Source organism: Triturus cristatus, chromosome 7 (genome assembly GCF_964204655.1).
Source record: "Triturus cristatus chromosome 7, aTriCri1.1, whole genome shotgun sequence".
NCBI classification, from domain to species: Eukaryota; Metazoa; Chordata; class Amphibia; order Caudata; family Salamandridae; genus Triturus; species Triturus cristatus.
The window spans coordinates 448,182,706-448,198,073 of NC_140590.1; the positions used below are offsets into that span (position 1 = coordinate 448,182,706).

A 15,368-nucleotide genomic window follows, 5' to 3' on the forward strand; every position below is an offset into this window, starting at 1 on the left:
ACAAGCCCTCGTGGTAAGTCTGATACCTGCATGCACTTTTAAATACAGCTGACTTTTCTGCATGTGGAAATACTCTCACCTGGGGTAATGTCCCCCAAGAGACAATGTAAGTATGAATACAGAGCATGATACATTCCTCAGCTGGAAACAGGCGCCTTGGTATTTAAACATGTTTGGATATTCTTTAGGAACAGAAATTACAAAATATATAAATGAATAATGTTGGAAACTATGGTTAAATTTGGATTTAAATGTTCAAAGCACATTTTAATATCTCACAACTTAGTGAGAAGCAAAGGTAGCCTCCCTGGCAGAAACGTCTGCAGTATCGAAGGGGGTCAAATGCATATTGTGCTCTGTGCACTCGTGTGTCCTCTATTCGAGGTAAACGAGTGGTGGAATCAGAAACCAGAGGTGCAGTTCCACAGTAAAGATACCTGTGCGGTCCAGTCGGCTATCTGTACTTGCCCCAACCCATCAGGTGTCCATTCCCTTCCTATTCTGCTGGATGTTCGACTACAGGACATTAATTTTACCAGACCCAATGCTGAGAAGTCTTCTGCAGCCATATAATCCAATCTGTAACAAAGCAGGTTATTAGTAGGGCAGGATGTGTGTCCTATCGACGTAATAGGATCACATCCCCATTGCTGAGAACCAAGCACTCCTTCGTAGCACTTGACTGTCTCAGGACAGCAAGACTGAGCAAGCCCCCTCTACTTAGTGGAGGTGCTTTGGGGGTAGTAACTCAGCTCCCAGGAATGCAACAAACAACAGTTATCAAAGTTCAGCCAAGTGCTTTTTCTTATTTACTTTTTAAAAAAAGACTTCATTTCACACAATTTAATACTATTCACAAATCTGCCATATATGAGCTCTAGCAAGCGAGCGCTGCTGCAATCACACTAGTTCCCAGCGAGCTCGCATACCCTGGGGATTCGAAGAGTTCCTGCCGCGTGAGCTTTGGCCCTCTCCAGAGGCCTTTATATCAATGAAGGGGGAGAATGCCAAATGCATGTGCCCCCTTGGGAAACCCCCTCTTCTTTCTCCCCAGTGCTCTGGCACACCACAGGGATTATTAATAATAGGGTAGGGTGACACCACTCATCCCATATCAGATTGCTCCACAAGATAGACCACGCTTAACCAGGCTCCCAAGAGGTGCCAGAAGGCACTGCTTAGTGCAGTAACACTTTGCCTGACGGCCTCAGGGTACACAACAAGCAGCCTCAAAAGGAAGAGGGGCAAACAAATGATTATTCCTCTGGCTCAGTTTGCCCATTTTTTAAGGCCTTGTGATCATGCTGTTCCTGGTAGTCCATTCTAGTCACCAGGAGTGCTCCTTGAAGGCCTACTGTAGTCAAATGTCTTGTGGTTTCCCAGGAGCTGTTTTTTTCACGGCTTTCTATCTGATGAGGGGAGCTTTTATGGGCCTCCTGCCCCTTAGCTCCTCTCCCAGAACCTGTCCTCTGTCTGGGCTTCTGGTTCTCTCTCCGATCCGGAAAATACTCCAGCAACATCCTGCAGCCCTCAGGCAGAGTACCTCCCTTGACTGCACACACAAGTCCCCACAGCCTTCTGGCCAATTAAAGGGTGCCTGTTTGTCAGCAGAAGTCAGAGGGTGCCCCCTTGCTGAATGTTAAACAGCTAAAGGACCCTTCCATAGACATTATATCTCCTGGGCCCCCAGCAGGTCCACCTCTTCATTGTTTACCAAAGGGTGTGGGGAGTCCAGTGCCACTGGCACTGAAGAGAAAGGTACAAAGAGTCCAAGTCAGTACAACTATATACACCCTAGGCTAATCCTTCCTTGAGGTTTTGCATAAGCCATGCTTTTCACCTTAGGCTCTTCCTTGTGCAGAGGGTTCTAAGTGGGGTCACACGTTTCAGGATGTGAGCCTCTCTGCCCAACCTTCAGGTAGCATATTGTCACTCCGTTCCTATTCCTGCCCTCCTGCATTGCATTTTGGGACTTTTCAAATTGGCAAACTCAAGTGTTCTCTGGACAGAACTCTGAAATCCTTAAGCAACATCCCTAACTGGCCTAGGGGTCTGGTGCCTTCTCTCCAAAGGTTCATAGGAGAGTCCTTCTATAATTGGTGTTACAGGTCTGACTTTTTCACTGTTTTCCTTGGGCTGAGCTTTCAAGGGTATGAGGAAATGGAACATTTCATTATTACATGAGGCAAAATGCGATGCAGCGCGCGCAATGAAATTCGTTGCCCCTGCCCCTCCGCCGCCCCGCCTCACTGCCCCACCGAACTCCCTCCACGGACCGCTACTGCATGAGGCTCCTACCCCGCCAACTTTCCACTTCCAGTAACAAGTTTAATCACTGCCAAATGGCTCTAATCTATGGGAAATGATGTGATTCTCTAGCTGGCCCAGTATAGAAATTAACTTGCCCCAGCAGGGTGACCCAAAGTCCTAATCTAATTAAAAGAGGAGTCCGAGAAAACATTTTATGATTGAAGTACCAGAAGAAATGCAGATAGGGAAGAATTAATGTTATCTAATTATGTGTGATGCTTTCTTACCATGGAATTTATGTGCCAAGCCTGTCTCTAGAACCCACTAGGGAGAAACTGTACTTTAGGGCAGTTTTAGCCTATAGTGGGCCATACCGGGAAGCACCGTAGATTTGCACAATGAATACCCAGTCCAAGTATAAGGTCTGGACAAGCCATAACCAGTTTATTAAGTGTGTCCTCTGCAAAAGGCTACCCGAGTGCAGATACCCGGTTGAACTGGACATTAGCCCTACTTGCTCAACACAGATACATATGAACATGCGTGTGTGACCTTTTCAAGTGCAACTAACCGAGAGCCTCTTACCCCACCTGCTCATTATGACAGGGTTTACAGTGAGTGACACTTAGTATTGTGAGACTCACTCACAGCAAAGACCCAAAAACCCGGCACTCCAAAACGCAAAAAAGTAGGAGAGCTAATCGGGTCAGAATCGACTGTCTCACACACTCAAATATTTTTTACCATTTGTTTAACAGAGTCCTGTAAATTCTCTATTTGTAATGTTGAATGTATTACTGGCAAACTTTTATAAAGTGCATTTTTTCTGAAGGCACATGATGTCATAGAGGTGTTCTCAAAGAACAACAGTGTAATCTTGTTCATTTTATGTGACGTCTCAGTCCCTGTTCAAACTATGGTGGCTGTTAGGCAGCACAGATGCTGTTCTAGGCACTTTCAACTAGACTTTATATATACACCCTGCAACAGCAGTGATATTCTTGCGTTTCAGAGAGCCATATTTAGAAGGAAGTAATGCAGCGTGTTGCCGCAAGCTATTTGGCTGCGCTGCGCTTTGTTACTTTCGAAGCAAAGGGATGCATCATATTTCCAACAATGTGATGTGCCCCTGAGCTCTCCTCTGTGCTGGCTCACAATTGGATGCCATGCGTCAACGGAGGATGATTGTTTATTGCAGGCAGGGACAGCTTCCTGCACAAAAACAATCACGAGTGGTGACGAGGAGAAATAAAAGTATTTCTCCTCGTTGCGCCTCCATACGCCTCCCCTGGTGAGGTGTAGGATTCTGACGCATTCCCAGTTTTATGAAACGTTGTAAATCTAGGAATGCAGTAGAATCCATGCAAAGTGAAGCATGAAAAGGGGCCGTATTTACAAGGACACTAAAAGCCAGGCAGGGTGGCATTACATGTCCCTGTAAATATGGAGCACCACACTGTGCCGCCGGTGCGTCACAAAAAGTGACACACCAGCAGCGCAATCGGCTTGTAAATATGCCTGACTTTTTTAACGCAGTCCATCATGTCATGTTCAGAAGTTCAGAGATAAGGTCTACTCTTTAGGGCTTTTCAAATTTTTAGAAGGTATTACGGTGCATATCAGCAACAACCGGCGATAATTATCGCTCAGTGCTCTTAGCGTGAGGATAATTATCGCCGGGCAACATGTATTTTTATCGCTGAGATAGCATGCTATTAGCAACGCTTATCTCCTCAGCAATAAAAATCCTGGCGCTAACTGCCTAACGTGAAATTATCGCTGGAAACCCAGCGATGATTTCACGTAATGTGGCGTTAGCTTGCTGATAGGGACTCACAAACTTAGCCATGATATCCACCTTCCATAGGATATCATGGCTAAGTCAGTCCTGAAGCAGGCGTAAGAAAAGTAGCAACAACAGAGGTTATCGCTACTTTTCCTGCCGCTATGCTTCATAGCACGGGGTTGATGATAGGAGAAATGTCGCTTAGCGACATTTCTCCTATCATGTTAGGTCAGGAACGCCCACTTTGCATCTCATTAGAGATGCAAAGCTGGGCGTTAGGAATCCCCACGCTAAAGCAAGGTTTCACACGTTAGCGTGGCCTTGCTAATTAGGCGATAAAATTATCGCCGCTTTTCGGCCGAAAACGGCCGCAAAAGCGGCGATAATTTTTTATCGCAAGCTTGTAAATTTGCCCCTACATTCCTTTATCGTCACAACATCTCTGAATATGAAAATGTTTTTCACTATGGTACATGCATATGTTCTTATCTCAATAATATTTTCTGGTTACAACTGTCAATGGCTCCTTTCCCTTTTGCAATATGGGGAGATTAATAAATTTGGTCTCTGGCTGGGTCGAAAAGTGCACTTAACTTTTATTGATGCGCATACTTTCTGAGGAAACATATAACAAGTACAGAATGTTCTGGTGCATATTATCTTCTACATCACACACCTGGGTGCTTTAAATAATCCCATTGCAGCTCTTACTGCACATATTAGGCAATTACCTTTAAAAACATTGGACTAATCAGCATCCTGCTACATCTCAGCCTGCTGATCCCTAGCAGTGCAGATAAGGACGTGTTTGGTTTTGTGGATTTTGTAGGAGCGGTTACTTCAATAATAATTTCCTCTTGTTTGACTAAGGACTGAATTCAGTTGCCAAAACATAATTAACAGAAAGATAGGAGTGTTTACAATTTGAGTAAATTAAATCATGCTGACAGCATCAGTCCAGCACTTCCTGCTGAAGTACTCGGGGATGTGCAGGCCATGAATTTGTGTCCGAGCATGGCTGACTTAGCCGTCAATCCTTCTAAGGCAAAAACATTCAATACCATGAAATTGGTCATAATAATATCCTTTATCTTCAGTGCTTTTTGTGGGGTGGGGGAACTTATGTACAGTGCATTTTTGGGGATTGGGGGAGTGGCCTGCGTGGCTGGACCCTGATCAGCCAAAAAAGACTGAGTAGGGCCTTAGTGTACCTAAGTGAGGAAATAAACTCAGCCACAGAAGGAAACGGGGACAGATGCAGATAAAAAATAAGTACCCTTTAGAAACAAACAATAAAATACCCATAACTAATGCTATAGCTTCTGGTACATGAAGGTCAGATTATTTCTACCAGAGTCGGGTTTGAAACTGAACTATATGCTTTGAACACAACCCCTTCCTCAGTGATACCGCCAACTTTGGAAAGTGTAAAGCACTGGGTGAAATCACTGCAGGTAAAGATGCATCGAATCAGGGAAGATATCTTCAATGCCTCGCCCAATAACAATCGGCATGTTCATTATTAGCAACTTCAATGAGTGAAGCACAGGTTCATCCACTAATAATACCCACCAATTGAAGCTTCCAGCAAAGAGAGGTCTTTTAACCCCACCAGCTATATGAAAGAGAGCACACCCAGGACCTGGGCAAAACAAACATTTCCAAAACCAGAGTTTGGGGAGGGAGAGTTGATGTTTAAAGCGCATCAAGCTGGCATCACAAAAGCAAGTGGTCATTTGAAATAGCCCCCCCTTCCCCACTTAAAAAGCCTTTCATTGGAACTGGAACCTGCAATCAGCTCGCGTCTGATTCCACCATAATTTTCCTTAGAACAGAACTCAACGCCTCATTACTAGATAATTAAACTACCACGCGATGAAAAATGCTGCATGAAGATGAGGTGCAGCACTCAACTGCTACACGTGAAGCCCTATAAACCATGTTGTGGGATCTCATGCCTATTCTGATGCCACAGGACACTCTCGTAGATTAGGAAATGGAGGATACTGTAGGAAATGTGTGTGGGGCGATAGTGTGGCAACTGCTGCCTGATATGATATTGTCCCGAACAATGGCATGGAATCGAGAATCGTTTTCCCCAGATTCAAACTTGGAGCTTGACAAGAAAGGTAGGCATCAGTGGGGGGGAGGGGGGGGGGCTGTAAAGATTCCCCAGCTGCAGACGATCCCTGCAAATACTCTTTCAGATGAATTTAGCTTCCCTTCATTCATCCAGAATTGAGAAATCCTGTGTTCTAAACTGATCCCCAGGAATAGCGAGGTGTGAGTCTGTTGGGACAGCCTGCCTCGTCAGATGGGAGGACAGAGCTCCTGTTAAATGTGTGGACACCAATGTCTAAGGCATCGAGAAGAGTTCCCGGCATGTGGATGATTCCTACTTAAGAGAGGGTATTAAGAATACCATCAACTAGTTGTGTGGGGGGAGACTCAGCTGCAGGTTTTAAGCTTTGTTATGCAGCCCCTTTCTTGGGGTCTGGAAAATCAGAAAATGGAGAAGGCCCTCATTGTTTCTGGACTTGAACATTGTGAAGAATGCCCTGTACGTTTATTCTAGTGGGCTGAGGTCACTAGGACGGGTTCTAAGGACAAGGTAGGATCTCTGTGATATTTTTGAAAACGACTACAAGTGTTGGTCAAGTTCTCCTGCAAATTCTATTTATCCTCAACAAGCCTCTTGTTTTTTCTTGACTACATGTTTTGAGACAAAAATTGTTCATTACTTCGATATTGCCATGAATATTTACTCAATACATTTTCATTGTACCAATGGCCGTGGGAACCCCGATTAATTTCCTTCATTTTAGTAGAATTAATTTTATGTGTTATCTTTTAAACTAAGCATAGTGTGGACATTTAAGTGATTTATTTATTTTACTGTATTTGTGTTACTCACACATGTTTAGCAAACAAAAGTGATTCAACCTTTCCCTTACACCGATTGAAATCTGAATGGAAAATCTCCACAGGCAGAGGAGGAAGAGGTTCCTTAATTAGAAGGGAAACCCTGAGGAAAAACAATGGGGCACTAATCAAAAGCAAGGGACGAAGAACAAAACGAAATACAAATACTATTTACTGCATTGCAGCCCATTTCCCCCTGAATTCTACAGCCTGTTATATTAATGAGATAGGAAGTGACATCACAGGAAGCACAGGAGCAGTCTCGGATTGGAGAGAAGCCACAGGAATACACAGTGCCCACCATCTTGGATTGAGAATCATGATATAGTCCAGCTCAGTCTATTCCTGGGAAACTCTGGGACAAAGAGTGCAACAAGGAGGACTGCAGAAGGAATGTACTTGACTTCCTGAGTTACATAAGCTTTCCCAAACATCCGTTCCTCCCAAGATATTGCTAGGGTTTAAGCATTTAGGTAAAACGTTGAGTATTCTCAGCGTCCTTGATGCACAATTCTGTGGCTCATTCTTTTAGGACAAAATGGAAGCTCTGCCTCATCTCACCAGCACCATGGCCTGGCTGAGCCAGTGCTTAGCAATCTAATCCCCTCCCAGTCCATCACATGCCATCATGGCTAAATGTACTTCTATCCAAGCCTTAGCTGGCTTTGTCTAATATACACCCCCCTTGGTTAAGTATTCATTTTGGGCAGTGGGGGTGTGCCCTCCCTTCCCGTGAGGTTAAAACATGTCCCAGAGTCCTCATCCCTCGGGCCAGTTTATTTATTGGCAGGGGGCGTTGAGCCACCAACCCCTCCCAATTGACCCACTCCAGGGACCCCATCCCCTGAGGCCCGATCAAAGAAGATTCTCAGGACCCCATCCCTCAATACACTGCATTTCTCTTCCTGAGAAAGTGCGGACAGGGAATATAAACTTAACTCCCTGCCCGCACACTGCGGGGCAGAGAACAAAAGTTTCCTTCTTCCCAGGGGGAGCAGGGGAATAGGTTTCCTTTGCCAAGGCGGGAGCAAGCAATGGAGGCACCATGTATTGCCAGCAGGGGCCTTAGGGATCCCACCATGGCCAACATTTGGCATGTTGTGGGTGCCACCCGTGGGCCCCTGGGCACCCACTTTAAAATAACGTCTGGCTTCCGCTGTCACCTAGTATGGATGTAGGGTGGGGAGCCATCTGGAAAGCCAGCAGGAGCTGCGGAGGCTTTGGGTGTTACCCCATGCCCCAAAATTATTGCAAAGTGTGGGTATCCCACGTGGGACTGGGACACCCATAAAAATATTATATTAAAAAAAATGAATAATAAATTAGCAGCAGTAGCCTCTCTTCTCCAAGCAAGGACTGCCCCATAATGCCCTGCGAGGGCTTTATATTTATATTTTTGGATCCAGGTGGTAATACGGTACTAAGAGTAAGCTGTACAGCACTGGAGCAGAGTGAGCCATGCTGGAAGCCATCTGATTCAAGGCTTCTCGCTCTGTTCGGGGATGCCCTCTTGTGGATGCAGCATCAGAAATGCAACTCCTTGAACATAGTGTGTACACCAGGATTCTGAGCACATCTAGACAGGAATGTTTTAAGGCATGGGAAAAGTGGCCAATTGCCCTGGGCCCCTATCTTCCAAAGGCCCTCTGTATAAGTGAACTTTCTAATGTCTAATTGATCTCTGTCTATTCTATTTTCCACTCTCTAAATCTCTCTTTATCGCCTTCTCTCTACCCCATGACTCAGTCAGTGTTGCTTCAGGACTTATGGGTTCCTTTCAATGTATATTTCAACTATTGTGTGACCCTATCAAAGTTTAACATAAAACTTAGTATTGTTTGGCATCACAGGGCACATGAATCATCAAGAAATGGGCAATACAAATCACATTATTTCCATACAGGGGCCCCCAAAGTATGTCTTGCCCGGGCCCCCGGTGGCCTTAAGATGACACCCACATGATATCCAGCAAACACAGAATGGAGCACCAGCATCCTTGTGATTGGTGACTTCTGGAGCTGCAGGGCAGTCTCTTAGGAACACAGCAGGAATAAATGCACCATTTACACCCTTCACTGTGACCCACCATGTGCCCTCTATCGCTAGCTTCATGTGCCCCACGCATCACTCATTTAGCTCCAAGATTGGAGTTTTTCAGCAGACAAATGTGGCATATTTGTAAGGAGGACTTTGTTGCGCCTGGTAATGCCCTCCTGCTGTAACTCAACAGTTATACTTCTGTAACTCAACTTGAACGACGGTCTAATCACAAAATGGCTGAACTTTAAGCTGATCCCAAAATGGGAATGACACCGGGAACAAAGCTGGCAGTGAGCTGACCCAAAAATGTGGCCTGAATCAAAGCCTCTCTATGTGTAACTTGAAACATGACATTTGAAAATATACATTGCAGACTGGTATGGTAAACAAGAAAATAAAAGTTTCTTAAACTGCATGCAGATTTCAAAAATTCTCCATCCTCATCTGTTAATCAAGTATAGAAAATTACTGATTAAACACCATGTTCTATGTTTCAGAATGGTAATACCAGCATAACCTACTTTCAACTTTCATAAAGAAAAAGTAATGGCAAAGGATTCTAAATATTTATGTCTAAGATCATCGTACACTAGACATAGACAGAAGTTAGGGCTTATTCCCGTGTAGAGGCCTCGTTTACATGTGCACTATTAAAAAGGGCTCCTTCATAGAAAATTCTCAAAAGGGCCCAAGGTTTCGTCTGGGAACCCCCCGATTCGTAGAGGTTTTCTTCTCCTCTTTAGAGAGATCGATTGAAGAGGCCCAACATTATTCCCCTGCACCACCAAGAATGTCAAAAGAAGGTGGGTCGTTTCCTCTCGACCCTCCCTCTATTAAAAAGAACTTAATTGGAAAACGACCTTTGAAAGGAAACACTAAGTTTTAGCTACTGCAACTCACAAAGATGTACTGATTAATTAATCTCAGTATCATACTTCAGGTATTTACTGCGCCAACAAACTTAGGGGCATATTAACAACGGCCAGCGATAATTATCGCAGGCCGTGCTTAGCGATAATTATATTATCGCAGGCTATCTCTGGTATTTGTCGCCCTGGTGGCACGTTATTAACAACGCATTACTCCAGGGCGATAACAATTCCAGAGATAGCGAGGTTATCGCCCTTTTGCAGGGAACATCGCTGGTTTTCCAGCGATGTTCCCTGCAAAAGGGCGATAACCTTGCTGATGCGACCTACTGGGTCGTATCAGCATAATCCACCCCCTATGTTAGGGATGGCTAAATCAGGATTTTAGCAGACGTTAGGTTTTGGCAAAAACGGCCGGTTTTGCCAAAATCTAATGTGTGCTAAAATCATGTGGGCTGCCTTGTAAATATTGCGATGTAAACATCAGCAATATTTGCAAGGTAGTCCATCTTGGGTACGCCCAGTAACGCCCACTTTGCATCTCATTGGAGATGCAAAGTGAGGCGTTGGGAAAAAGGGTGCTAACATGCGATTATGCATGTTAGCACCCTCTTGTAAATAGGGCACTGGTTTTATCTCCGCTAAGCGGAGATAAAGCCCTTGTAAATATGCCCCAAAGAGTTTTAAGGAATGATTAACATAATCTGTGTCTTACTTTGGATGTTTACTGTAAAAAACTACACAGTGATGGAAGGAATGCTTGAATGAATCTCAGGCCCTGGCTGGGCAGTTTGGGCTTCTCGCACTGGAATGAAAAACGATGGATTGGAATGTGGTCACTTTGACTGTCATCGGTTGAGATTAATCCAAGTTTTTCTTTTATCACATAGATGTCTGTTGCTTTCTGTATATGGCCACGCGCTTCTTTGCAGCAGACTCTATGGTTTATTTGTGTTTATGTGAAATTAACTATGCTCAGATTTATGAGCCATAGTGTGCGCGTATGGTCTTTTTCATATTTAATGTTCGCTCAGTGTTTGCCAGCTAATGGAATGCATTGACTTACACTGGATGCTCTTCCGATAAATTCAATCAGGAGGGAGTTAATAAGGCTTTTAATTAGGCTTAATAAACAAATGATTTCTGATTAGTCAGCCTTACCAGTGTAAAATGAGATTATGTCTCCTCAGCGAAACACAATTTATTGTTTAAGTGGTTAATGCTGAGCAGAGCTGCTCCTGGAAAACACGAGTACAGTAGCAAGCTTTTCACCGTGATCCAGAAAGAGAACTCAACAGGACAGTGAAGTTATCCAAAGACACCAGGGGACATATTCTCAGGCCCTATCGCCAAGGGAACGTCACTTTTTCTGACGTTCCTGTGGCAATAGGATCAGCGCCTTATTCTCAAGGCAGCGTTAACTCACTTAACGTGGCTTTAAGCCAAGTTAAGTGGCTTAGCGCTGCCTTGAGAATAAGGCCCCTTTCATGCTAAATTTAGCGCGACTGGGGCGTACAGTGGGTGTTGCGGTGGGCATTCCACAGCAACACCCATTGTGATCGACGCTGCCACCTGTTATTAAGGGTGGCGATAATAGGTGGCAGCGCCGAACTTAAGACCAGAAAAATCCTGGTCTTAAGTAGGCGAAACGAGGAGAAATGCTATATTTCTCCTCGTTTTTACTTTCACCTTGTGTGCTGCCTTGTGCAGCACACAAGGGAAAAGCAAAATGGTATTTCAGGAATGTTAATGTGCAGGAAGGGGCACCGTCCTGCGTAGGGAAGGTGGGCTCCATAGAAACAGACATTATTGAAATGAGCTTGTCTGATGTTTGTGCACTTCCCTAATTTATTGTTCAAAGTACAAGATGCACAAAGGCCCTCAGTTCAAGTGGGCTGGGATATAGTTACCTGTAATCGCAGATATGTTTATACCATTTTAGTCTGAGTCAGTCCTTAAGGATGCACTAAGAATTAGGAAATTATCATGGGAATTAAAATTAAAGCTTGGTAGTTCCTGGTGTTTCAACCCTTTCCTATTAGAAAATGTCACCAACTTGTATCTGGTGATACATCTTCCAGATGGGGCGTATTCAGAAGTGTGAGATTCCCATATTTTCTATTATCTCTGTAATTTCGGTTTCATATGGAGAGTCATCTATTCCTATTTGCACTCTTACTTTGACTCCATACACCCACATACATTATTCAATTTTTTTCATCCCCGGATTTCTCAAATATCATTCTTAACAGGTCTAGCTTACAAGAATTTGCAAATATTAAAAAGAAGACCTTACCATGATTGGGTTTGGATGAACGAACTGGCGTGTAGTGGTTCTTTGTGGTCGTCCTCACCGGCGTGTTTTCTTTGGGGGAATTATCAATGGCTGAAATTGTCTCCCTTTCACAATGTGCAATTGGAATTGGCCCTTGCTGCCTCAAGATATCAGCCAGAGCCCTGAAATATAGAATAAATCATATAAAATCAAGGAACAGTGTAGTACGTGTGCAACATTAATACCAAAGGCCAGTTCAAATGTTCCTGGTCCCATTCATCTTCAATGCATTCAAGAAAGAATTACGATCATATGCACAAACAGAAGACATACAATTTAAAACAAATTTTAAGAGAGTGTCTCAATTGAGGAATTCTTCTTTTTAAGAATGAAGAGGCTGCAGGGCGGTGTGGGTGAGAAGAATTACAGCTAAGAATTTATTATGGCAGTAAAGAAGAGAGATTACACAAATACAGAGGAGGTACAAGTGTAATCTAATACAATATAATACAGCCAATTTGAGCTGTTGTGTACAAAAACTGGTGAAAAAGCCTCTGGCCAATGACGCCTGATTGAAGTTGCCTGCTGATATTCTCATTTGCAAAAAGAAGGCCATTTACAAAGCTGAAGACGTTAGGTAGAATTCCAAAACACCTTTCCAGCATCCCCACGTTTTTACAATGCCACAGCCCAGAGCACAAAGGTCATACTATGAGTTCAAACAAGACTTCTCATTACCAAGCCATTTCCTAATATCGAATTGGTACTTTTGTGAATCAAGTCATTGCTCACTTCTATTCTTTACTCCATTTTCAAGGAGCACAGCTTGCAGCAATAGTATAGACTCCTCCTATCTAGAGTTTGAGAGTATTCAGCTTCGGAATTCAATATTGGCAATGTTAGAAATGGGATTTCAAGTTGGCTAGGGCAAGCACCTTAGCCAGGCAGAAGCCACTACTCTAGTCAGGGCAAGGGAGTTACACACTGAAGATAACCCCTGCTCCCCCCCTTTGTAGCTTGGCACAAGCATTCAGGCGTATCCCAGAGGCAATGTGTAAAGCGTTTGCACAACACACACACACAGCAGCAACACACTAGATACACTACAAAAGAAACTCCACACAAGGTTATATAAGCAAAATAGCCTTTGTATTATCCAAAACACATGACATCATAATCACACAATATACACTGTGCAAACTGGCACTAGGCAATATTCACAGGGGATTATATACAGGACCAGGCCAATCGGACAACGGTCAGAACCATCAGAATACAGGTAGTAAATATAAAACACAACCAGTAACTACTGGTACAATAAGGACCTCAGCATTATCACATTAGGCATAAAACACATTAGGCCCAAACTGCATTAGCATAAACCCATTACGCAATAGGCATCATCCTAAAACATCATACCATGACAGAAGCATCAGCAGAAGTACACTATGCAACATCACATTAGGCATAAATCAGCACTGCACCCCAGTAACACTTCTACCAGGTGTATACATCACCTTACAAACTGACCCTAGGCCAACTGGCTTTTTACTGGTGCTTTAAATGCCCTCTGTCCAAAATGTCAGGGCGCTATGCTGCCACTTGCAGCAACAGCACTGTGCGTCATGCTCTGGGGCAGGGGGTCCAGCTCACCCCTTATTTCTCAATAAAAAGAAAATGCTCCTAAAGGAAAATGGCACTGGCACCACACGTGCCGTGAAAGCCCCACTCCGGGACTCTAAAAATAATCTGGACCAAACGTTGCAGCTGCCCGTGTTCTCGCGGTGCAGCTGAGCGGATAAACAAGCATTGGCACTCACTGTGCCTTGTGAGCCCCACTGGGACTCTGACCAAATTGCCCCCATGGTGCAGCTGCCCGTAACGGCAGTGCAGCTGTGCAGAATGATTCTGGCACTCACAGTGCCTCGGGAGCCCCGTTCACCGGGCTCCTCCTCGTGCCATCTATTGGCACCAACAAGCATCAGCCCGACTCACCGGGCTCTTCTGGGACTTGCTGGTATCCTCGGGTGCAGCTTCCCTCTCTACTGCGGTCGCAGCGGCCTGCCTCCCCTTCTGCCAGGCGGGGGAAGGCAGGTCATGCAGCAAATGGAGACCGCGTGGCACCGATGTCTCTCACTTCTCTCGGGGCTCTCCTTGGCTTGTCTGGTCTCTGGGGAACACGCGTTGCCATTGGCGATCTCGGCCACTTTCTCAGTTGGCCCCACCCCGAGTCAGGCAACAGACACCTGGCTTCCGGGTCACGATTGGCGGCGGATCACTTCTCTTTTGTCTCGGGCCACGGCGGTGATTCTTGGCCAATGCAGGGTGGTCCCGCTTTACGAGCACACATGTGGGGTAGGCACCCCTATTTAAATCAGCAGCAATTCGGGGTGGGATCCCGCAAAAGCACACAATGCAGGAGGGGCACCCGCTGCAATAAAGAGCGCAAAGTGTGAGTGTGGGGTGCTCTCCAGCTCCATCCCTGAGTCGTGCAGGGGAATCCCCATGCCGGGATTCCCTCAGGATGCCTCTACAGCCCAGCGCTGCAGAGGCCAGGCGCTCCTCTTCTCCTGGCAGTAAAGAGTAAAGCGCTCTGAAGGTGCTGGAGTTCTCAAAGGTCCAGGGGCAGGACTGGGCCCAGGCAGGCCAGCACACAGGGACCTCCAGCAGGGAGGCAGTCCCTCGTGGTGGTTCCTCCTGGGGCCCAGCAGCAATAAATCCTCCAAACAGCACAGGAACACACCTTTCATGGGGTCACAGCCCCAATATTTATACTCTCATTTGCTTTGTCTGCTCTGGTACAGGGCTTGGGAGAACAAGCCTAAACTGGTTCTGGGGGGTTTTGGAGCACTTTGTTGACAAGGCTTCTCTTCCCCTTTGTCAGGTGGGGGCTCGTCATCAGACACACCACAGGGGAGCAGAGCCAGCATTTACATAGGCAGGCACAGCCCCATTCAGGGTCAGGGGACTATTCCTACCTCTACTTCAAATGCAGATGACCTATTCAGACTAGCGCTGACTCACCCTGCCCTCCCAGGAGCCGCACACACCTCACCAGCCCCTGTCACTCCAAAACCAGACATGCAATACACATCAGGCAGGCAGACACATAGCACACTGAAATGCCAATTTCTAAAAGTGGCATTTCAAAAATAGTTATAATAAATCTGCGCACACCATTGCATTTATTATCGCTATTTCAACTATACCAAACTTGACCACGCTG

The 15,368-nt window shown here is 45.2% G+C and overlaps 1 protein-coding gene across 3 annotated transcripts in view; it reads right to left on the reverse strand.

Annotated features, from left to right (window-relative positions):
* Positions 1 to 15,368, reverse strand: part of SHISA6 (shisa family member 6) — a 1,379,883-nt gene that overhangs the window by 1,146,013 nt on the left and 218,502 nt on the right. For all 3 annotated transcript variants that reach the window (XM_085616777.1, XM_085616776.1, XM_085616778.1), the window contains exon 3: positions 12,164 to 12,324. In XM_085616777.1, coding sequence (XP_085472903.1) covers positions 12,164 to 12,324 — 161 coding nt within the window. The remainder of the gene's footprint in view (positions 1 to 12,163; positions 12,325 to 15,368) is intronic.